At 46.2% G+C, this 24,531-nt stretch overlaps 1 protein-coding gene across 6 annotated transcripts in view; it reads left to right on the top strand.

Moving 5' to 3' along the window:
- The first annotated feature begins 1,034 nt into the window (after positions 1-1,034).
- EFR3B (EFR3 homolog B) overlaps positions 1,035-24,531 on the top strand; it is a 95,499-nt gene continuing 72,002 nt past the window's right edge. For 3 of the 6 annotated variants that reach the window (XM_043917333.1, XM_043917334.1, XM_043917335.1), the window contains exon 1: positions 1,035-1,367. In XM_043917333.1, the coding sequence (XP_043773268.1) occupies positions 1,361-1,367 (7 nt within the window). In that variant the 5' untranslated portion in view covers positions 1,035-1,360. The remainder of the gene's footprint in view (positions 1,368-24,531) is intronic. The other 3 variants (XM_043917331.1, XM_043917332.1, XM_043917329.1) reach the window with 2 other exon arrangements.

Below are 24,531 nucleotides of genomic sequence, written 5' to 3' on the forward strand. Positions count from 1 at the left end.
GATATACAGTCAAAGGCTTTGGCGTAGTCCATAACGCAGAAGTAGAGGTTTTTCTGGAACTCTCTTGCTTTTTCAATGATCCAGCGGATCTTTAAGGGTCTCTCCTTCTGAACTTCTGTTATTACTGTCAGTCCCTCCGTAGTGTCTGATTCTTTGGGACCCCATGGACAGCAGCACACCGGGCTTCCCTGTCCTTCACTATCTCCTGGAGTTTGCTCAAACTCATGTCCACTGAGTTGGTGATGCCATCCAATCATCTCATCCTCCGTCATCCCCTTCTCCTCCTGCCTTCAATGTTTCCCAACATCAGGGGAACTTCTACTAGCAGAATTTTGAGGACAAACCCCTTCAACCATGCTGTAGATGTGAAATGGAGGGTAAGAAGCCTTAGGGAAGCCCTGAGCTGGGCTAGAGTTTGTCTTCAGGCTATGGGCATGAGCCTTCTGCCCCTCTGTGTCTGAGTCCAGAGAGTGATCCCTGGGGCATAGGTAGAGAGTATCCTGGACACGGAGCATGTGAATTACACGTGTGAATTCGGGAGAGGAAGAGCAAGTGACTTCCTGCAGCGATTAAGGGCTAGGACGGGGTGCATTTCCTGCATTCTTGGCCCAGGAAGGACGCGATTTTGTAGTAAGCACTTGACCAAAGAGTGGCTGGGAGGGTAATAGCCTAGGGCTTGATTAGGGAACGGGGTCTATTAAGGGGGCCAAGGGAGGGGGTGATACTCCCCCCCCAATTCCTCTACCTGGCGCACCCTGGCTTAGCCAATGCATTCTAGATAAATTTGGGGGGGGGTGCTACATCTGCAGTTTGCAGCACCCCTGCTGACCCTCGGGGCCCCCGCACGTTATACGGGAGATCTTAGCTGTCGGCCTAAGCATTCCAACCGGAGCAGGGCGGGTCACTTCCCTTAGGGGACGCTGCCGCTGGAAAACGCTCCATCCAGCACCTGGGGTTGACAGCCCAGGAAAGGTGCTTCTAAGGATCTGGATTTCTAGGAGGGTGGGAATTGCAGGGGGCGGGGCGGGATGGGTGTGGGCGGGGCGGCCAGACAGTGACTGAGCCCGGGAGGAGGGACAATATTAGCATAGCCTCCGCCCCTCTCGGCGCAACCCAGCCCAGAAACCCGAGCGGAGGCCGGCCGCGCTCAGCCCCGGCTGCTGAATGGGCGCGCGGCTCCCGGCCCCTGCCCTAGCGCGTTGGGCCCCCGCTCTCGCTCCCGAACCCGCTCCGGTTCCCGCTCCGCCCCGGCCTCCGCCGCCCGCCGCCATCCGCCAACCCGGCTGTGAATGAAAGGCCGGCGCCGCCGGGAGCTGGCTGCAGGCGACGCGGCCTCCCGGGAGGCGCTCGCCCCGCCAAGATGTACGGTAAGGAGGGCTCTCTGCCTCCGGGCTGGCAAACTTGCAGGACGCGTACCATTGTCCCCCTGCGGGGCCCCGGCGAGGCCAGGGGGTGCGGACTCGGTGCCCGGCTGGGCTCTCTCTGTCGCTCGGTGTGCGCGCGCCTGCGTTGGGAGGACAAAGATGCTCAGGACCGGAGACCCAGGGGTCCTTGTGCTCCTTCGGGCCGCTTGTTTGAGGGCTCTGGGCGCGTGGGCGGTGGTCCGTCGGGGTGCGGCGGGGCTCCGGGGATCCGAAGCAGCTGGGTTTCGGGGAAAGCGAGTCTCCCTTAGTGCCGAGGAGACAGGGGGTGTTGGTGGAGGTGGTCGTGTGACAGCATTTGCAGAATTAACAAAAGCAGGTTGTGCTGGGGAGTTTTATGCGGGAAGCCGGTCCGGAATTGCGGGGAGACGCTCACTGGCTGCCTTGTGCGGGCTCCGAGGATGTGGGAGGCGGCGCCCGCGATGCAGAGGGCTGGCCAGCGAGCCAGTTCTGGGAGACTGGTCTCGCCGCCCCTGGATGGACCTGGCCTCTGCTCGCCCCTGCCGCGCGTGGGACCCAAGCTCCCGAACTTCCGGGTAAGCCCTCGGCCGTGCTGAAGGGGAGAGACGCTGCCGAGGGTGCCAGGCAGCTCTGGGTGGCCACCTCTGTCTGTCACCCGATCTCTCTTGCCCCCTTCCACGGCCATCCCCTCAACTGATGTGCAACAGTTAGCCAGACCCTCATGATGCCCTGCTCTGCCTTAAAAATTTCCAGGAATTCCTCTGGGTTTGGAGGCAGTGTGGGTGAAGAAAAGAGCACTCGGGGTCCAGATTGCAGCCTGGAGGAATGGACTACAGGAGACCCAGACCAGTTTGGAAATCAACTGCATTACAGAGCCTCCAGCTGCTGTGTGTGTCAGAGACAGACAGAGACAGAGAAGAGAGAGAGGATACCCACGGACCAAAGTGTCAGAACTCAGGCTCTGGTAGCTATTTAGGGCCAACAGAAGAGCTGGAGCTATGCTCAGCTCCCACCCCCGCAGGCAGGTAGGGGCTCAGGTGGCAGCCAAGGGGTGAGTGTTGGAAGAAAAGCACATTCTGGATTTAATCCATCACCGAGTCTGCTTGGCTGCCTCACTCTGCAAACACTGAGTCACAAAGTTTGTTGGAGGCACAGGAAGCTGAGAGCGGAGTACAGAGAGGCTCAGCAGTCGGTGGGCCTCGTTATTTAGAGACACTCCACCTTATGATCAGCCTCCTCTCCTGCCCCCTTTGGTCACACATGTGCATTTCTGAACCATGGGGAACATCAGCAGATCCCTTCAGCAAGTATCCTTTCTCTCCCAATGGGCCGAGGTTGGGGAGTGGAGTGGGAGGGGATTGACTTCACAGCGTGTGCTGCTGGCCAGTGGGGACTCTGCAGAAATGGTAGCAAGGCAGTTATGTTTTATAAGCTAGAAGCTTGTGAGGTTCCCAGGAGAGAGCTATATTTTCTTACTCTCTGTCCACCCCCCCCCCCCCATTCTTTTCTGCAGAGTGAGCAGCCTAAGGCTGCAGATCACTTGACAAAAGCATGTGACTGCAGGGGCACCTGCAGTGGAGAAGGAGTTAGGACAAGGCCCATCAGAGTGGGTGAGAATTAGGAGGGCTAGTTCTGCTGGGTCACCTGGCAGCATTCAGTCCAAGACTGTTTGATGACTGATCCCAGGATACCTGAGCAGTGGGGGTCCCAAACTACCCTTGTTGCGTGAGGCAAGTCAAGGAAGAGTTGGATGGTACAGAAAGATGAGCTGGGAAGCTGGCGTATCTGGGTGCTATTTTTGGATACATCACAGATTTTCAGGTCTCTTTTATAATATGTTCTTATTCCTCCAGACACAAACAGCGATGGTCCTCACCCCTGAATCATTCATAGAAAGATTATAATGAAGGAATCCTCTGGGCAGTTGCCTGCAGCAGAGTCTTGCCAGTGCTGGTTGGGAGATGATTACTGAGTTTTAGTGCAAAGCCTTGTCTCAGGAGTTGTGAGAGGCACCCACTCTCCAAGGGGAGGGCTTGTTGGCCTGGATTTTAGTATTTTCTTGATGCTTTTGAAAAGAAAGGGTCCATGTCATACTTTCAATCATTCTGTCCTCAGAGGCAGTTGAATGATGAAATAAGAAGTGAATAGGGAGATTGGGAAGGTGTAGAACAATAGACTTCTTATATTTGGTTCTTATTTTTCTAGTGGCTTATCCAGGGTGATACAGTTATATAGAAAGGAGCAAAATGAAAATGGGGGCTTCCAAGCCCAGTACCCCTCCCCTAATGCCCTAGGTAAGTGCTCATTAGGAAAATGCCACCAGGGATTTCATTAACTGATGGGCAGTGAGGCCCCTGTGTGGAGCCAACAGTCACCTAAGAGCTTTAGGTAAAGGTGTCCCTTGACCTGTACCTGGTTACAGGATCCATTGTCAATGTGCATAACCTCACTCCCGTTGCTGCCTCTCAGCTGCATGGTGATGCTGGACAGGTCTTCATCTCCCCTCTTGTCTCCTCCTCACTTCCCTCTGTCCTCGAAATCTCAGTCTCTCTGGGTCCTCAGTTTCCCCCATCTTCTTCCTCCCATCTATGGGAGAATAAGGGTCCCTTGTCTTTACTAGAGGACACGGTATCATCTGGGACAGAAAGAATCCTAAACCTGGCATCAGCCCATCTCAACCCACAGTCAGATCATGGCTATTTCACCTTAGACAGGTGGGTTTGTCTCTTGGAATCACATCTCTGTATTAAATGACAAGATACCCATGTATCGCCCAGTTCTGTGTGAGCCTCAGGGCTGGCCCCTGGATGTGACAGTGCGTTATAAGAGGTTCTGCACTCACAAGACAAATCACTCAAGAGCCTGTGCCCTTCAGGTCCTCCTGGGCCTTTGCCCTTCTCTCTTCCTCTCTGAGGCTCCTGAAGATGCATGTTTGCATCATCTCCCCGACCTCCCACTTGAACACACAAATCACCTTGACCTAGCTAACCACTCAAGCCTTTGAACCACGTCTGCTTCCCTTCACCAGACTTAACCATGCCGCTCTGAGCCCTCACTCATTCCTAAACCCCAGTCACTGTTTGGAAATGGCTCTCCAAAAGGCCACAGGTGACTCCCCATAATCTTGTTTATACCTATGAACGTAGATTGACGTTCTGGGAAAATAAAAGCACTTTATACTGGGGCGGGAAGACTGGGCGAATTCTCTGCAAAAAATGGATTCCCATTAGGTTTTTTTTTGTGTGTGTGTGTATGTTAGAATTACATAATTAAAAATTTCCCTAACCCTTTCCCCAGGGATGAAGCCACAGTGGTCTTGCCTAGAAGCCCCCCACTGACACCCAGAGGTGAGGCCAAGCTCTCTAAGAAATGCTGCCCTCGGAATCAGGGCAGCTGGACGTGAAGATGATTGGGATGGCTTTTCCCAGAACCCCTGTCTGGGTGGCCCCATCCTCCTAACTAAAGCTGCCCTAACGAACCCCTCCTCACCTCTAGGTGCTGCCTGCTGCCCCATCCCCAACACATGCCTTTCTTCATGCTTTGTGATCCAGAAAGCTGACCATAGGGAAAACAGCCATGGTACACAGCTTCCTGTAAATGTGCCTTACAGAGCGCTTGTGTGTGACTTGTGGATGGTGGGGAGACATGCAAGGGGGGGCTGACTCCACCTGTGACACAACGGCTCACCTTTGTGGACAGTTCCATGGAGTCGTGCTGCTCCTCATCACAGGAGACTCCCACAACATGCACACACGCACACACGCTCCACCCTCGTCCCCTGAATCCTTGAGGCGGCCCCGTGGTGCGGCATATAGTTCAAGTCGGGGTTGTGAGACTGTTCCCCCCTTCCCCTCCGACCCCTGTATTCCCCTTAGGAGGGAATTCAGGATGAGTAGAGCCTATTTTCTCTCTTGCTGCTCACAGTTCAGTGATTTCAAACGGTTGCAGTTTTCTTCTTGCACATAAATAAAAACAAAAAGTTCATATCACCTTATGGAAAACGTGGAAAAGTGAGGAGGGGAAAAAACCACCGCAATCTTACCACTAGAACCACCCTTTTACACTATTCTATAAATCACCCCTGAGATTTTGTGCTCACCTGCCTTGCCCTTTGGTTTCTCTTTCTCTTGCCTGATCCTGGCGTGGTAGCCTGGTTGTGGTGGCGCCTCTGCCCTCAGGTAACCTTGAACTTGACTTTCTGAACCTGTCTCCTAGTTCCACAAGATAACAATGCTTGTTTCATGGCAAGGATTAATCAGGGTCAGAGAGCTGCCCTCACTCTCTCTCTCCTTCCCTTTCTTCAACTTTCTCTCGTCTCTCTGTTTCTTAGTTTTAAAACAGGTGCAAAAATAAAATAAATGAAAACTTATGTCTCAAAGCTCAATAACGGTGCTTGTGATGCTGTTCCTGGTATAAAGAAAAGAAAAAAAATCTACTTGAAAAGCATCTTTTGGGAATTCCCTGGTAATCCAGTGGTTTGGACTCTGCACTTCACTGCAGGACGTGAGGGTGGGGTGGGGACGGATTCGATCCCTGGTCGGGAAACTAAGATCCTGCAAGCCACAGCACACTGCCAAAAAAGAAAGAAAAGCATCTTTTCCGCACACCCCTCTGGTAGTCATCCAATCTTTCTAGAAAACCTGGAAAGCACAATCAACTATAAGCAAGTATAACTGCTTTTACTGTTTTGATATCTTTTCTTTTATGCATTTGTTTATGTGGTTAGAATTATTCATTTCCTATAATCTGGTATTTTATTTTTTTCTACTTAACTTTACATATAAGCATTCCCCCAGCCCCAAGTTAACACAGAATCACTGGCTGCCATTTTTAATGCCCTGTAACAGTCCACTTAATGGACATATAATTTCCTTATTGTACATTTAAGTTGTTCATAAAGATTCAGTATTATAACCCTGGGAGGAGTCCCTGGTGCCCAGGGCTGTCTCTGGACTTCGGAATATGTCCCTAACCCTCCAGTGAATTGGGGCTTCCCACGTGGCTCAGCAGTAAAGAATCTGCCTGTGATGCAAAAACTGCAGGAGATGTGAGTTAGATCCCTGTGTTGAGAAGATTTCCTGGAGGAGGGCATGGCAACCCATTCCAATATCCTTGCCTGGAGAATCCCATGGACAGAGGAGCCTGGCAGGCTATAGTCCGTGGGGTCACAAAGAGTCAGACATGACCGAAGTGACTTAGCATGCGTGCATGAACGCACACACTAATGTGTATAGACATTTTAAAGCTTTTACATATTGTCAAATTGTTTTCAATTTGTATTGATTACACCAGCAGTTATGAGAGTACCTGTCTCCTTTCACTCTCAAAAGCTTTAAAGATTGAGATTTTTTTCCCTTATCTTTGTTAATTTGATAGCAAACAACACATTAACTTGTATTCTTTATTACTAGTGAAGTTAAAACTTCCTATGTTTTCTAACTTTTTGCGTTTTAGTGAATTGTCATATGAATATGACTAGTTTATTTATTGAGGATTTAACCTTTTGTCTGTCATTTGCTCTATGCTTTGTATTTTGAAGGGAAAGAGACATGAACTGTCAAATATTTGTAGAGTATCAACTTTATATGATACTACACTGAGCATCAAAAAGATGCCAATTCCAGTGGGCAAATGAGTTGTAAAGACCTGCAAAAAATTTAACAATACAGAGACAGGTTCAGTAAAATTACACAGTTTTTGCAAGGTGGAATGGAGTTACTCTTCAAATAGTCAGCCAGCGGAGTTAGCGGAGCTACCTGGGACTGGGCAGAGTTTAGGTGATGAAGTGTGTGATGAGAAGGAGATTTTGTCAGGATAAGGAGTTTTCCATTCATCCCTATGAGCAGTAGGAGCTGGGGAAGAGTTTGAAACTGTCAAATGGCTGATTTTGCTCAACTGATGCTTTAAAGAAATGAAAACTAGGGGGCACTGTGCAGAATGTATGTGGGCGAGGGGAGGGGGGGATGATGGGAAGATGAAGAAAAGAGAAAGAGATAGATGCTACAGCTGCAGGAGTGAGAAAGTTTTGGACCAGTTACAACTGTGCATATGTAGTAGAAGATGTTTGCCCCTTAAAAAAAAGAGTGGGTGGGTGGGAGTGGGCGCAGGTGGGGATAAGGTGAACTGAAACTTAAAAAATTCCCGTGGCACATAAAATGTGGGTTATATAAGAAGATATAAAAAATAGTTTGTTTATTTTTAAATAGGTGCTAAATTACCTCAAACAGTACATTTATTATAATCTAGCTAGTACTAAAGAGGATTTGGAGCATATATTTTACACACGCACACACACACACACACACACACACACACACCTGTGCTATGATAAATAAAGAGATCAACTCAAAGAAAATCTAAGAGTAAAACAGAGGGGAAAAAGCCAAAAATAAAGTCGTATCAGGGAAAAAGTACCTACCATCTAGCCCTGTTGCAAATTCAGTTTTGAGCTTCCTGTAGCTCACAGGAGAAAAGTCATTTGCAAAACTCATGGCATCTATAAAATTTTTTTTTAAATGCAGTTGCCTAGGACAAATACAGCTTTTTGAGATGCTACGGTAAATTCCTCCCGGAGTTCCTCCTTAAGAAGGAGATATTTCAAAAGTATTGACCTAAATTCTATTTTTCTTTTGAAAATATAGTTCCCCTCATTGGCTGTATCCCAGTTCGTAGAGTATGAAAGAAAAGAAAGAAAGAGAAAGTCGCTCAGTCATGTCCGACTCTTTGCAACTCCATAGACTATACAGTCCATGGAGTTCTCCAGGCCAGAATTCTGGAGTGGGTAGCCTTTCCCTTTTCCAGGGGATCTTCCCAACCCAAGGACTGAACCCAGGTCTTCCGCATTGCAGGCAGATTCTTTACTTGCTGAGCCACAGGGGAAGCCCCTTGTAGAGTATGAAGATTGGTCCAAATTGGAGTTTGTGGGTTCTGACTCCTCCCTCAGAAACTGCTGGAGACTCTGCTCGTGGCTTCCTTCCTAGTTTGGATGAGCCAGGACTTGCCGAGGCTCTCGCCCACCTTCGAAGCTGTGGATGTTATTTTCTCCCTTCATGGATGAATGTCACTCTGCATGTCTTTTGAGAATTTGCTCCCTGGAGAAGCCATTCTTGCCTCTACAATCCATGGAAGCTGTCTATCCCTCTCATTCGCTTGCCTTTCAGTAAGTCCCCTACATACGAACCTTCAAGCTGCACACTTTCAAAGATGCAAACGTGTATCTGGTTCCAGCAAGGAACCTGCACCTGTGCCGTCATGGCATGAGTGAAACTGCAGCTTTCCCTCCGCCTCCTTTTGCTGAAGCTCCTTCCGCTCTACCATCTCCCACCTTGTCTCCCTCCTCCAGTCAGTAACTCTTCTTGCCTGTTCACTTGAAGCCAGCTCCAGGATGCTAGCTGTTGCACTGTACTACTGTACTTTTCAAGGTTCTGTACTCTAAGATTTAAAATGTTTATTTTTTGTGTTTGTTTTTTATGTATGTATTATTTATGTGAGAATTATTAGAACCCTATTACAGTACAGTACTACATAGCCAATTGTGTTAGTTGGGTGCCTAGGCTAACTTTGTTGGACTTATGAACTTGCTCTTCGAACCAAACTCACTTGTATGTAGGGGACTTATATTTTAATTCACTGCACAGCCATTGACCACAATCGAGTATTCCTCTTGTCTGTGTTTCCCACAGTTCACTTCTCTTGTTCCCTACTGCATCTTTAGGGCACAGAGCACTGCCTGGTGAAGAGCAGATGCTCAAAAACCTACTTTTTGATCCTTCTTGAATGAATGAACCCTGAGCTAGAGGTCTTTTCTAAAATTTATCTCCTTATAATTTTGTTTCCATTCATTGGGCACTACTATGGTGCCAAGCAGTAGTCTAAGCACTTTTAAAGTATTTACTGATTGTTTTTGTTGTTCAGTGGATAAGTCATTTCTGACTCTTTGTGACCCTGTGGACTGCAGCACACCAAGCTCCTCTGTCCTCCAGTATCTCCTGGAGTTTGCTCAAATACATGTCCATTGAGTTGGTGATGCTATCTAACCCCCTCATCCTCCACTGCCCCCTTCTCCTTTTCCTTCAGTCTTTCCCAGAATCAGGGTCTTTTCCAATGAGTCGGCTCTTCTCACCAGGTGGCCAAAGTATTGGAGTTTCAGCTTCAACATAAGTCCTTCCAGGGTTGATTTCCAGATATTCAGGATTGATTTCCTTTAGGATTGACTGGTTTGATCTCCTTGCAGTCCGAAAGATTTTCAGGAGTCTTCTCTGGCATCAGAATTCAAAAACACTTATTGATTTAATCCTCCCCAAATTCTGGGGATTGGGAATTATTATTCTCATTTTAGAAATGAGAAAATTGAGATGCTGAGAGTTTTAGTGACCCACCTGTGGCTGCACACTTATGTGATTGCACTGGGATTTGAACCTCGGCATTCCAACTCCAGACTGTGGGCTCACCCCTGCCCCCACTCCTACACTGCTGTCCCTAGAATATTCCAAATGTTTCAGAGAATATGGGTCTTTCCTTTGCAGAGCTCCGTGTACCCAGAGAGTGGCACATGTTAATCTGGGGAGAGAAGAGAGTGCACACAGCAGGCATGAACTCCTGAGGGGACATGCCTTCTGGTTGGTTACAGGCCGGTCAGCAGAGAAGCTAGGAGCTGTCACTTCTGGTTGGAGCCTCTGCTTCTTGGCAGCCTGCCCACCTCCTTTATGACTGTTTACTTTGTCAGAGAGAGAAAGGGCCCCAGGAAGAGTCTGTGGACCTAGATGAGGAAAGGGTAAGTAAGAGAGGAGTCAGGAGAGTAGGTTGAGTGGAAGACAGAAGGCAAGTGCCAGGGATGTCATGAAAAACGGGAACATGGGCTGCCTCTCATGTATACCTATGGTTTATTCACGTTGAGGTTTGACAGAAAACAACAAAATTCTGTAAAGCAATTATCTTTCAATTAAAAAATAAAATAAAATTAATGATCCGGAAAACAAAGAGAGAGAGACGGGCAGAAGGGTGGGGCTGTCAGCCAGCACTGAGTCCCACACATGCCTGCTTTGCATTGTTCTTAACAACATGGTCCCTAGTCAGGGCTTGGAGAACTGAGAAAGACTCTAGAGATCGAGACGTTTGTTCACGGGGGGAGCGTCTGCTTTTCTGATAGTTTGTCCATGAATTTAAAACTCCTTCCCTACATCTTCAGGTCCACCCAGTCTAGAAGCAGCGATTGCTGCCTCTGAGAGGCGGGGTTGGGACTTCGCTGTGTGTGTGAGAGGGATGGTGGTCCAAGTCCCCAGTGGCCACCTGCAAGGCTTAGGTCCCTAGTTCCTCTCTCTGAGCGTATTTCCTCCCCGATAACAATGGGGATAATTAATTTGCTTTGTATGTGCATGCTGCATGCTTAGTCACTTAAGTCATGTCCAACCCTTTGCGGCCCTATTGACTGTAGCCCACCAGGTGCCTCTGTCCATGGGATTCTCCAGGCAATAATTCTGGAGTAGGTTGCCATGCCCTCCTCCAGGGGATCTTCCTGACCCAGGAATGGAACCCTCATCTCTTACGTCTCCTGTATTGACTGGCAGGTTCTTTACCACTAGCAACCCCTGAGAGAGGGGTCAAATGAGAAAATGTCCCCATACATGTATTTACTTTATAAAACATGGTACCTATGAAGGGGAATATTATCACCATCTGAGTAATTCTTGTGGATGCTTCTGGGGCATGGCCATGCCCTCTCCAGAAACAGTGATAATCCCTGCTTATGAGGATGCATTATGTCATACTTTGACTGTATTTGTTAAAATCCTTAGACAGAAGTTTTGGGTAATAAGAATACAAACCCGAGAGCTGCTGCAGAAATGGCAAGCTGAGCCCCTGACCCTGGGAAGTCTGCCTGCCAGATGGGAGCCCTGAGAGGGGACATAACGCCCATTCTGTTGAGCACTTGCTTGTCTCCTAGAAGACTATCCACAGATTGGTGGGCCATGACTGTGTCCCTCTCATCTCTGTACCAGAAAGATGAGAAAATCTCTTAGACCACAAAGAGGACAGGAATGACATCTTCATCTAAGTCCTTAGAATATGCTAAATCCTTATGCGTTACTAGACTGTAGCGATGTTTAGTCATTTTGTGCAGTGTCTGCACTCAGAACAACCATTATGGTGGTGGATGTCGTTACGTCGGTGGCTGAGGTGGGAACACAGAGATTCGGAAGACCAATCATCTGGCCAAGGTCACGCAGCTGGGTGAAGTTCATTCTCTCCACTGTCTCCTGAGCAAGTGTTCACAGAACTGCATGTGAGATTAAAACACTGCTTTTGTACCTGATGGCGTTGACGAGTGTCTTATGCCAAACAGCACATTTCCCCACAAGAGAATTCCAAACAGAATATTTTAGTAGCTTGTATGTAGTTTAGTTGTGGCTTTACATCTAGGAATATGGCTGCCTGGTGAGGACTTGGAACCTCAGTGCCCTAATGCACATCCTGAAGTCTGCCTATAAATCTGAGAATTAGGATTTCTGGGCTCAAATGCCAACTTTTTCCTTACCCTATAGAATGACTCAGGTAAATTCAAGCACCTGGGAACCAGGAGATTCGTAGCTTGGTAGGGCTCCAAGCTTCATCATAACTATTTGGAAAGACTTCTCTCCATGTCCCAACTTTGTTTTTAGGTGAATGGTATGTGAAATAGCATTGATAAATCAGAACCTCTAAGGTACAAGCACATTTATAAAGACCTTGGGTGAAGATCTCTAGAAAGGCCCTGCTTGTAATAAAGCGATGCATTCCTAGCATCACTCCTAGCCTCTCACTACTTGTGCGGGAGGTGCTCCTGGAGCTGAATCATACAGGATGGATGCTGAAAAAATTCAGAGCTCTGCAGCCTCTGCCAAGCCCTCTTTGTGTCCCTAACTGTATCTTATACTTTGCTGTTATTTTTATCATGTGTTTGTCACACTAAATGTCATTTATGTCTTTACACAGTAGATCTGTGAGCCTCTTGAGGACACAACCTCTATCTTAAACTTCTTTGTTTTTCCTGGCACCTAGGGGAAATCTCTGGTATGTAGTAAGAGCTCAGATATTTGCATTGAACTGCAAAATAGTTATATGTGTCATTCATCCAACTATGCATACACACGTGGCAATTCAGGTTTCCAAGATACCAGTGATGGTGGGCTGAGGAATCTCTCCAAGGTCAGAGACAATAATATTTTATCATCTTACTGTGCCTTCCTGCATAGATCATAATTTTGTATAGAATAAAATATTCTTTATAGAATAAAGAATATGCCAGAATATAACCACTTGGCTTTTCCTCCAGATTTTAATGGTGTTAGTCATGAGAAGTAGCCAAATTGGCCTACCGATGAGATGGTTGAGGCAGTTAGAGAGTCATTCCTACACCTTTCTTTCTTGGTTTATGGATCTCAGAATAAATGATACAATCATTTTCTTCAAAAAGCAAGGTTACTTAGTGGCATAATTATGGGCAAATCCTTATTTTGATTTCCATTCATATCATCTGTGCATTATTCCTTCACAAAACAAGAAAGATGAAAAGGCCTTTTGAAGCAAAAGCAATGAAATGTCTGTTTCTCATTGCTTGGAAGCGCTTGGCCAGAATGTTCCTGGATAAAGCACTCTGCTCCCTTGTGCTCCTTCCGTCTCAAGGCTGGAGTGCAAGGACACCTGCATTAATTGGTATGCTGACCTTGGCTGGGGGGCTTATACAGTAGGGTAGAAAGGGGAAAAAATACCAGGGTCATCCCATTGTTTTCCTCAACCCCCGAGAGAGGCCTGGCCCTCCTAGCAGGCCTGGATCCAGGGGCTGCTAAATAAATACATCCAGTTGTCTGTCTATCTTGAGAAATTTCACCCCTAAAGCTATTCTGTTCCCCAGCACTGCTGAGAATGTCCTATTCTCCCCCAGACAACACTGTCAGCGGAGAACAGGGCTGAGCGTTCCGGGGAGGAGTGGGTGGTGCTGGACCTGGTACAAGGCCTCCCTTCTGCTCTCTCAAGGGCATTCATTGCCACACTGGAAGGGAGGGTTGGCCGGCAGGGTGACTCAGGCAATGTTGCTGTGTGAATCTGGGCAAGATTCTCAACCTCCCTCATATTCTCTCATCTGTAAGTTGGGAGAGCTGGACTGGATGGTCTTTAAGGGTTTCCCAGTTCTTATGTCTGCACCTGGGTTGGGGTGACTGGTCTGTCCTATGAGTGAGACAGCAGGGACCGGGGGTGAGGGGTACATCCATAGCAGAAGGTCTAAGTGGTAACTGTGTAGGCACTGTGGTCTTGGGTTCTTTATGTAACCTGGCCATGCGTCCATTTCCTCATTGATAAGACCAGGATAATGATCCCTTTGTTAATTCAAACAGTGCCTCTCCTGGGGTCCTGTTGAATGAATTGATACTTGCTGATAGGTATGCTGGGGCAGGCGTGGAGAAGAGGCGTGTGTCTTCCAAGTGCTGGGCACTCTGATTCTTGCTCTGTGTGCATTCACATTTCACAAAAGCCTTACGTAGTAGATATTCTTTTCCCCTCTCCCATCTTCATATAGGGTTTCCCTGGTGGCTCAGATGGTAAAGAGTTTGCCTGCAACTCTTTACCTGCGGGAGACCAGGTTCAATCCCTGGGTTGGGAAGATCCTCTAGAGAAGGAAGTGGCAATCCACGCCAGTATTCTTGCCTGGAAAATCCCATGGACAGAGGAGCCTGGAAGGCTACAGTCCATGGGGTCACAAAGAGTTGGACATGACTGAGTGACTAACACACACAATCTTCAAATAAGGATAATGAAATTCAGAGAAATTAAATGCCTTGTCCAGGGTCATCCAGCTCATTAAGTGGCATAACTAAGAAAAAACCCAGGTCTGGATTTTTTCCCAACACTTTTCTCTTCTAGTTCAAATGGATTCTTATTTAAAACATGATTATTAATTGGACTACATAAAAATTTAAAACTTTGATGTACCAAAGGACACCATCAACAGAGGGACAAGGCAGCCCATGGAATGGCAACCCAGAAAATATTTGTAAATCCTGTATCTAATAAGGGAATTCTATCCAGAATATATAAAGACTGCCTACAACTCAGCAACAGAAATACAACTTGGTTAAAAATAGGAATAGGACTTGAATAGCCATTTCTTCAAAGACGATATATAAATGGCCAACAAATACATAAAAAGATGTTCCATATCACTATTAGGGAAATGCAAATCAAAACCACAGTGAGATACCACTCCACACTGATTAGGATGGCTATTATATATTTTTTTAAAAGGCGGGAAATAACAAGTGTTGATGAGGGTGTACAGAAATTGGAACCCTGTGCACTGCCAGTGGGAATGTAAAATGGAAAATAATTTCCACAATGGAAAATGGTATGGCAGTTTTTCAAAAAAATTGAAAAAAGAACTACCATATGATCTAGTAATTCCATCCCTGGATACGTACCAAAAAAAGCAAAAACAGGGCCTCAAAAAGATACAGTACACCCATGCCCACAGCAGCATCATGAGAAACAGCCGAAAATGGGAGCTAGCTAAATATATCTAGACAGATGAATGGATAAACAAAATGTGGTATACACATTCAGTGGAATATTATTTAGCCTTGAAAAGGAAGGGAATCCTGACACGTGCCATGAAAGGGATGAACCCCAAGGACATTGTGCTAAGTGAAATAAACCAGTCACAAAATGACACACCGTTTGTGATTTCATTCATGTGAGATACCTAGAGCAGTCAGCTTCATGGATAGGAGGTAGAACAGAGGTCACCAGGGGCTGAGGGGATGGGGTGTGGAGCATTGTTTAATGGGTACAGAGTTTTGCAAGATAAAAAGAGTTCTGGAGCATAATTCATGCTGGGAAGATGACCTTGCATTGGTTGCCTTCTTGCTTGGGATGTATATAAAAGAAGATTCAGCAACTGACACCATCATATTCTTGGATCCTTAGAAAACTCCTCCAACTTAAAATTAAGAATGTTATTAAAGTGCCATCTTTCAAAGAAAATCTATATAATATCAAGGGCATGTCTGTGACTGCATTCTTATGAAAATAGCTAGAGAAATGATGGTCCAGTTTGGAGATTTTGTTGCAGATGATCTGTATGTGTGCTATGTCGCTTCAGTTGTATCTGAGTCAGTGTGACCCTATGGACTGTAGCCCACTAGGCTCCTCTATCCATGGGATTCTCCAGGCAAGAATACTGGAGTGGGTTGCCACTTCCTCCTCTAGGGTATCTTCCTGACCTAGGGATCAAACCTGCATCTCCTGTGTTTCCTGCACTGGCAGGCAGGTTCTTTACCAACAGCGCCACCTGGGAAGCCCATAGATGGTCTGATTTAATGGCAAATGCATTATTCACGTTGTGGAGGTCTATGCTCAAGGTATATCTCAAGGAGCTAGCCACTGTCCTTCTGCGCAGTAAAACTCAGGTCCCAGCAGAGGTCATGTGACTGCCAGTGGAAAAAAGAGTGTCAGACATATCCCCCCGAAGAAAACAAGCAGTGAATTCAGATGTTGGCCCCAAATGAACCACAAGAGTTGGTGCTTGAAATTGCAGATTGATTTTTGGTGGAGCTGTCTCTTACACAGGCAACTCCACATGACCTGCTCTGAGGTCAGCAGCAACAGGCTTTATTTATTTACAAAAAATGCTAATGCCACGCTAGAGAACCTGTCATCAATGCATGTCTACTAACCCTGAAAGAAACCCACTAGAATATTAATAGTGGTTATTTCTGGGTGATAGGATCCCAGGTGATTTTTAAACTCTTAAAAACTTTTGGTATATATCTAGGGATGGAATTACTAGATCATATGGTAGCTCTGTTTTTAATTTTTTGAAAGTTTTTAAAAGAGTTTATAAGAGTTTTTAAGAGTCACAGATGTAGAAAGCAAACTTAGGCTACCAGGGGATAAATGGGGGGAGGAATAAATTGAGAGATTGAGACTGACCTATGCAAATTATTTAAAATAGGTACTTCATAAGGACCTACTGTAGAGCATAGGGAACTCTGCTCAATACTTTGTAATGGTCCATATGGGAAAAGAATCTAAAAAAAGAGTGGCTATTTGTATGTGTGTAACTGATTGACTTTCCTGTATACCTGAAACTAATGCAAAATTGTAAGTCAACTATGCTTCATTAAAATTTTTTTTAAATAACACACACACACAAACCCCCTTATTTTATATTTTTCACATGTTGTATAGTGGAGCATGTCTTTTAATGGCAGAACATAGATATGATCCAAAGTGTTTTTCATCATCAAAGGCCTGTGGATGGTTATCGAACATCTTCTAATTATGTTTTAGATATAATTAGGCAAGTTCAGTTCAGTCACTCAGTCATGTCTGACTCTTTGCAACCCCATGGACTGCAGCATGCCAGGCTTCCCTGCCCATCACCAACTCCCAGAGCTTACTCAAACTCATGTCCATCAAGTCAGTGATACCATCCAACCATCTCATCCACTGTTGTCCCCTTCTCCTCCTGCCTTCAATCTTTCCCAGCATCAGGGTCTTTTCCAATAAGTCAATTCTTTGCATCAGGTGGCCAAAGGATTGGAGCTTCAGCTTCAGCATCAGTCCTTCCAGTGAATATTCAGGACTGATCTCCTTTAGGATGGACTGGTTGGATCTCCTTGCTGTCCAAGGGACTCTCAAGAGTCTTCTCCAACACCACAGTTCAAAGCATTAATTCTTTGGCACTCAGCTTTCTTTATAGTCCAACTCGCACATCCATACATGACTACTGGATAAACCATAGCTATGACTAGACGGACCTTTGTCAGCAAGTAATGTCTCTGCTTTTTAATACACTGTCTAGGTTGGTCATAGCTTTTCTTCCAAGGAGCAAGCATCTTTTAATTTCATGACTGCAGTCACCATCTGCCATGATTTTGGAGCCCAAGAAAATAAAGTCTGTCACTATTTTCATTGTTTCTCCATCTATTTGCCATGAAGTGATGGGATCAGATGCCATGATCTTAGTTTTTGAATGTTGAGTTTTAAACCAGCTCTTTCATTCTCCTCTTTCACTTTCATCAAGAGGCTCTTCAGTTCTTCTTTGCTTTCTGCCATAAGGGTAGTGTCATCTGCATATCTGAGGTCATTGATATTTCTCCCCACAATCTTGATTCCAGCTTGTGCTTCATCCAGTCGAGCATTTTGCATGATGTACTCTTCATATAAGTTAAATAAGCAGAATGACAATATACAGCCTTGATGTACTCCTTTCCCAGTTTGGAACCAGTCCATTGTTCCATGTCCAGTTCTAAATGTTTCTTCTTGACCTGCATACAGATTTCTCAGGAGGCAGGTAAGGTGGTCTGGTATTCCTATCTCTTTAAGAATTTTCCACATTTTGTTGTGATCCACATAATCAAAGGATTTAGGGTAGTCATTGAAGAAGTAGATGTTTTTCTGGAGTTCTCTTGCCTTTCCTATGATCCAACGGATGTTGGCAGTTGTATCTCTGATTAGGCAAGAATACATGCAAAAACAAATCAATGCTGATAGAAGTTAGAAATCAGATAGTAGTTGGGTGCAGGGGTTGGCTGGAAAAGAGAACTCTTTGGGGACATCCCAAAGTTTTCTCTCTTATTTGGGCGGCGGTTACACAAGTGTACAAACAGTTGTCAAGAGTCTCAGCACTGAACTGGTAAGATCTGAGCATCTACTGCATGTGAATTATATTGCAATAAGACAGCAGGAAAGCCAGGGAAAGAAGAAAACAGGCATGCAAACAATCGCAGGTCTGTTTTGCATTGCTGGCAGTTGGTATGCCAGAAGACAGCCAGGGACCTGTGCCAGCCAGCACCGAGCTCTTACCCGAAGCCCAGCAGGGTCCCCAGCACCCCAGTGAAAGCGCTCATTGAGAGCTGCTGGTCAGGGCGCACACTGCTGGAAAACTTACATACTGAGCGGAGAGTGGAAGAAGCTGACCCAGGAAGTCCAGCCTGGCGTTGGCAGCTGGGAGGCTGATAGAGCCAGCAGGGCAGTGGGCAGAGAGCCTGTAAAGAGAGCCATCTGGTACAAGGCCTTTTGAGCACTGCCAATGGCATTGCTGACTCTTGCTGGACCTTAAAGACAGAACACAGGCCAGCTTGACCAGGCCTGCAGCCCTGTCTCAGCCAGCACAGACATGGCCAGTGGTTAAGCAGGCCTGGGTGTTTGTACAGGACTGATTTTTTCATTTCTTCCTTGGGGCTTCTGTGATCTCCCAGGGATGTCATCTCCTAAAAATGCATAGCCTTTTAATAGCCTTATTATTCACCTGTTTCTTAATAATGTGCTGGCTTGTGACATCTCTGCACAAAGATCTACATCTCCCTAGCTAAAAGTGGATTTTTTTTTTTCTAATAGCACATGGAAGTGGATAAATCTCAGTATCTCCTTTGCAGCTCTGCGGTGAAGTGTGAAAACCCTATAGTCAGATAGGCCTGGATTTGAATCCCACTATCCCAGGTAACAGTTGTGTGATTTTGGATAAGTTTCTCAACTGTGCTAAGCCTCGTTTTGCTCATCTGTAAAATGGGGACATAGATCCCACCTCAGTGTTGCTGGGAGGATTGAATAAAATAATTCATTCAACCCTCTTAACAATTCCAGATGCAAAGTGCGAGCTTAATGTTAGCTGATGTAGATGTTAATAGGAGAGGTCATAATACATATTTTACTATCAACAGATCCTTTTTAAGGACAACGTAGCGGTAACAGAGCCACCCCTCCAGAGGCTGAGGGTCTGATTTAGAGAATGTAATCGCCACTCCTCATTCAGAACTTTTTAAGAAGCTGTCCCTGGCCAGCTGGGTTTCTGCTTTCAGGACCCAGCCTGCTCAGCTGCTTTTTCACACTGTCTCCTTTTTGCTTCTTGCAATGTGGGCAGGCCCTGCTGGAGGGACACTCTTCTTCATGCAGGTATATACCCAGTAGGCCCATGTGCACTCGAACTGCATCATTAAAAATGGGTCTTGGCTGTGCCTAAACTGCTGCTTACATGGCAGTTTTAGGGTGGCTCAACCTAGCACTTGTCTTGCCTTTTTTTTTTTTTTTTGCAGAATTCTGGTGCTTGCTCCTAATTCTGTTTTGCATTTCAGAAGTGTTGCTTCTGAAACTCCCCTCTGGCGCCAGGGTCACCCCGTGGTCCGGCTTTATCTTTTAGCAGCTCTGGGCATGGTGCCTATTTTGTGTTCCAGCCCCACTGCTCATGCTGTGACAGACTCTCTGATTATATATTTGAACTTTTGAATGATTGATCTTGGAATCTTAGCCTTTAAGAGCCTGCGTCTTAAATATTAGTTCATCTGTATATTTAAAGCACTCACTCTTGCTCTCAATCATTTTGGCTTTATAACAATGAAGCTTCCTCCGGTTTCTATATTTGATATGATGTGTTCAGTTGGAAAGAGAGAGGTGAGTAACCTTACTTTTTATAGGCTGCCTGGTGACCACAGTAGGAAACTGGACATATTAATATCATGGGAATGGGGAAAGCATAAATGGTAAATCCCGAGTCCTGGTTTATGGTTCTTAGCTCCAAACCTAAACCAAATCAGCAGTGAAATTTCTAACACTGTGTTGTTTTCCTGTGATGGATTCTACTGTCTGAGCAGCAGACCCTTTGAGGGCACGAGTTATCCATCGGAAGGCTTCTTAACCCCATAGTTTCTGTGTTCTTGGAAAAAAAAAATGAATGCCTCAATGTGCTGAGTTGTAGATATCCAGATGGATAAATTTCAGATGAACAAATTCTTATCATGAGCTCAGAACACCTTACAGACAGCTATGCATAAAAATATTATTAACCCCCACCCCACCCCACCCCACCCGCCTTGATCTCATTTATTTGGATTCTCTGGGTTTTAAAGGTCCACAAAGCATTTCCTTCTTTATATGTAACCAATACACTGCTTATACTGATGAAGTTTATAAAGTAAGTACCAATTAAATTATAAAATGCCAACAATGCTCTGTTAGCAGTAATTCTATCATCAAAGCTATAAAAATAGCTCCAGGGTCCTAAGGCCACAATGGAAGCAGAAGGTCTCAAGGCCACCTCAGAAGTTCACCCTCAGCCCTGGGGCCTGTGCTGCTGCTGATCTTGGAGGCAGTCTGGACTTCCTCAGTTATTCACACCTGGTAAGGGCTGAGCCTCCAAAGCTGTGTGTTCCCAAGAACCACACAGAGGCAGACCAAGCACTGTCAGTGGTGTTGTTTTTAAATCAATGTTTCATATAGTATTTCCCCATGCTTCTAAACCAGCAGTCATGGAAGCTGAGATTACCTCTTCTCTTCCCTTAATAGTCATTTCGGGAATTCCCTGGTGGTCCAATGGCTTAGACTCAGGGCTCTCAATGCAACAGAGCCTGGGTTCAATCCCCAGTCAGGAAACTAGATCCTGCATGCCTCAACTAAGACCCAGAACAGCCAAATAAATAAATATTTTTAAAAAAAGTCATTCCCCACTTGGCTCATTTTATTTGAAATTCTGAGGTCAACTCCACTGAAAACCTGTCTGGAAGATCACCAGTTGAGGCCTGATTGCTGGGCCCTTTGTCTTTGCCTTCTCAGTTCTCATTGTTTTTTTTCCTCTCCGGACTTTTTTCACTTTTTGAAACTCACTCCCCGCCCCAAACTGCAGTGGCCTGGTGCCCTCCGGGTTCCTCGCCTCCCTCTGTGATGGCGGATGCTGTGCCAAAGCCAAGAGGCCCGGCCATTCCTGTCTCTAACGTGGCTCCTAGGGAGCCCCTCCACCCCCCCTTCAGCTGTCAGCTCTGTTTGGTGGCCATCTTGTGTAAAAAGAGGGAGAGAGACTGAGGTTAGCCTGTGTTCCGCCCGCCCCGTCTCTGGTCCTGCTCCCAAATGTCGTCCCTCGGCTCTGGGGCTGGTGAAACCCCTCATCAGAAGCCTCTGCTTCCTCCTGATTCCCCTTTCCACTTATTTCTGCTTCACCACGGGCCAGAGACTGAATATGTCCCGCCCGCCTGCACTGCAGGCTCACCCCGTGTGACTCCCCCACATGTGTCACACCTCCAGCTGCACATACCTAGTTCAGGGTCTTGTCTTACTCCTCTGCCAGGGCCGTCACATTCTTCGTGACTTCCTGGCCATGCCCCAACCATCTAGACACTGGAAGTAGATTCCTTATGCATTGTAAAGCACAATAAAAGGTGACCTGGTTGTTATTTAGTGTAATGACAGTCCTCCCCTTTGGCCTGGCATCCAGGGGCATCTTACCACTTGGCCCTTCCCTGACACCCCAGCTTCCCTGCATCCGGGAGCATCTCACCACCTGACCCTTGCCTGACACCCCAGCTTCCGTCACACAGCCCTGGACAGACTGGTCTACTGACTTTTCTCATAGGCTCTCTTGGACTTGGACTTGGCTCCTCCGAGCTTTTGCAAGTGCTGTTCCCCCTGCCTGGAAGGCCCTCCCTTCTCTTTGTCACCACCTTATCTGTTCCTCATTTCTGTTGGGAAGCACCTAAGCTGAAATGACACCTCCACCCTCTGATGTCCCAGCACACTGGCTCTCTGACTCAAGTGACACTTGTCCTTTTGTTACGGCTGCTTGAGAGCATGCCCAGGGGGATGAGGACTTGTGCATCCTGTTTGTTTGTTTTTTTCCATCTATGTCTAATAGACTCGATTCATTTGTGTTGTTTGCCTGGTGTGTGCATGAATAAATAAGATGACGCCAGGTCTTTAATCAGCTCCAGTGAGAACCAAGCTGAGCAAGTACAGAAAACTGTCCATGTGTGTGTGTGTTTGTGTGTGTGTGTGTGTGTGTGTGTGTTGAACTCTTGGATTCCATATCTTTGAACAGAAAGTGATTCCCATCAGATTTTGTGAGGAGTTTCATCCTGAAGAAGAAAATGGGAGAAACATTAACAATTATATTTATTTCAAATTTGGTGAGGAGTAATATAAAATATTTTTGTTGGCAAAGGAAATTCAAATAAAAAGTAAAGCTTGAAATCAGAGCTTTTCAAGGACCTTTGTGCGATGATGCAAATGTTCTTTTATTATACTGTCCAGTAAGGTAGCCACTAGCCAGCTCTGGCTACTGGACACATACAGTGTGGCTAGTGTGTCTGAGGAACTGAACTTTAAATTTTGTTTGATTTAAATAACCACAAGTGACTGGTGTCTCCCTCATCTCCTCATTCCACACTGGAGGTAACCCCTGATGACCCTGCTCTGTGTGACCTTACAGCATATTTCACGCACATATTTACACGTGCACCAGTGAGGGTTTGGCCAGTGAGGGTTTTGCACACATGACATCATGAAGAGCTATCATAGTGGCGCTCTCAGCTCTGCTTTATTCATCTCAACTGCTGCACAGTGTCCATTGCATGAATGCTCCCTGGTCTATTTAGTCATTTCCCTATTGAGGTACATTTAGGTTATTCCAAACAAAGCCACCAATTCATTCATATCTGCTTCCTTGTGCATATGAGCAGGTGCCAGTACTGAGCCAAGGAGAGGAAGAGTGCTGATATTCCATCTCTGAAGCTCCTAGCGCTGGTTCTCCCGGGCTGATCGTACAGGGTCAGGGCTGATGTGACCTACCAGCCCCCGTATCTGAGACAGTGTCAGGGAGTCCTTGTTATCATTATTACTTTTTTGTAGGAAGCTGGCAGCTGTGTTCTAGTCTGATCTTTGTTTTCACTCCCCATGCCGAGAAGCTAAAACCTAGATTTTATCAAGCAGGCTGTGATGAGCTCTGATAATACTGAGACATTAATAGCAGTTTGAAGATGACAGGCACAGACAGCATCCATCTACAAGCTGAGTTCAGTGCAGACCTGGACAATCTGGAATGTTGAGTGCCTCGTATTTAGTTAGACTTCCTGAACCGTGTTCGCTAGACCCATCTTGGGACACAAATATACTGATAAGATAACTCGGTTTAAAGATCTCTGTATTTGCTAGCATTTGATACTGGGTGTTGAGCAATGAGTAAAACAAAGATTCATTGTCTGATCTGCACCAGAGTCACTTTCTAAATGAGGGAAAGGAGGTCCGGGCCCTGAGGATGGCTGGGAGTCAGTGACATTGAAGTGAAAAGAGAAGCCGTCACGCACTTGTGGCGGCCACAGTTTATCTCATGCCATACATCCCCCTACCCCACCCCCCTTTTCCAAGTGTGCTGAAATAAAAGTTATTAAAAATTCCACAGCAAGTTTTTCCTCTCCCAGTAGTGATTTAAAATTCAACCCTGGAGGGGTTAGTGACGGCCTAGCTGAAATGAAAAATGGAGGAGGAAAAGGGTGAGCAGCTCATAGCATCCTTTAAATTAGAAATGCCCCATCACAGCCAGGAGTGGGAGTGGTTCCCTGTGCAACAAAGAGCTGGGGAAAGGAGAGAGGAGTGAAGTGAGCCCAGGAAAGGGAGCAGAGGCTCAGAGGAGGCAGACCCTGCTCACCAGGCCCACTGTTGTTGTCAGTCGTTCAGTAGTGTCCGACTCTTTGTGACCCCATGGACCATAGCCTGCCAGGCTCCTCTGTCCATGGGATTTCCCAGGCAGCAATACTGAAGTGGGTTTGCCATTTCCTTCTCCAGGCTTACAGACAAGCAAAATTGAGGCAAGAGGGAATTGCAAATATCCATACAGTGCTCATGGAAATGAAAATCAAGGAGAAAATTCCCTGTGGTTTGATACACCAGCAGGTCAAGCTGTTTTTCTTTTCTCCAAATCCCCTGTCCTAATTTAATCATAATTTTCATGTGAAAGTATATGAAATATATGAAAGTGAGTCTCTAAGTCGTGTCTGACTCTTTATGACCCCATGGACCATACAGTCCATGGAATTCTCCAGGCCAGAATACTGGAATGGGTAGCCTTTCCCCCTCCAGGGGATCTTCCCAACCCAGGGATCGAACCCAGGTCTCCCGCATTGTGGGTGGATTCTTTACCAGCTGAGCTATCAGGGAAGCCCTTGATTTTCATAGCTTGGGCCATACTGTGGATATAGTTTTGTACATACATACCTTTCTCATCCAACATTCTACTCTAGGCACTTTTCCAAGCTGTCACCTGGTCTTCCAAAGTATGCCAATAAGGTTTGCACTTAAATTATTTATTCAAATACATTGCAGCCAGCTGGCTAAGTTACACTGGGTTCCTTCATTT

This window comes from Cervus elaphus, chromosome 11 (assembly GCF_910594005.1).
Source record: "Cervus elaphus chromosome 11, mCerEla1.1, whole genome shotgun sequence".
Classification (NCBI taxonomy): domain Eukaryota; kingdom Metazoa; phylum Chordata; class Mammalia; order Artiodactyla; family Cervidae; genus Cervus; species Cervus elaphus.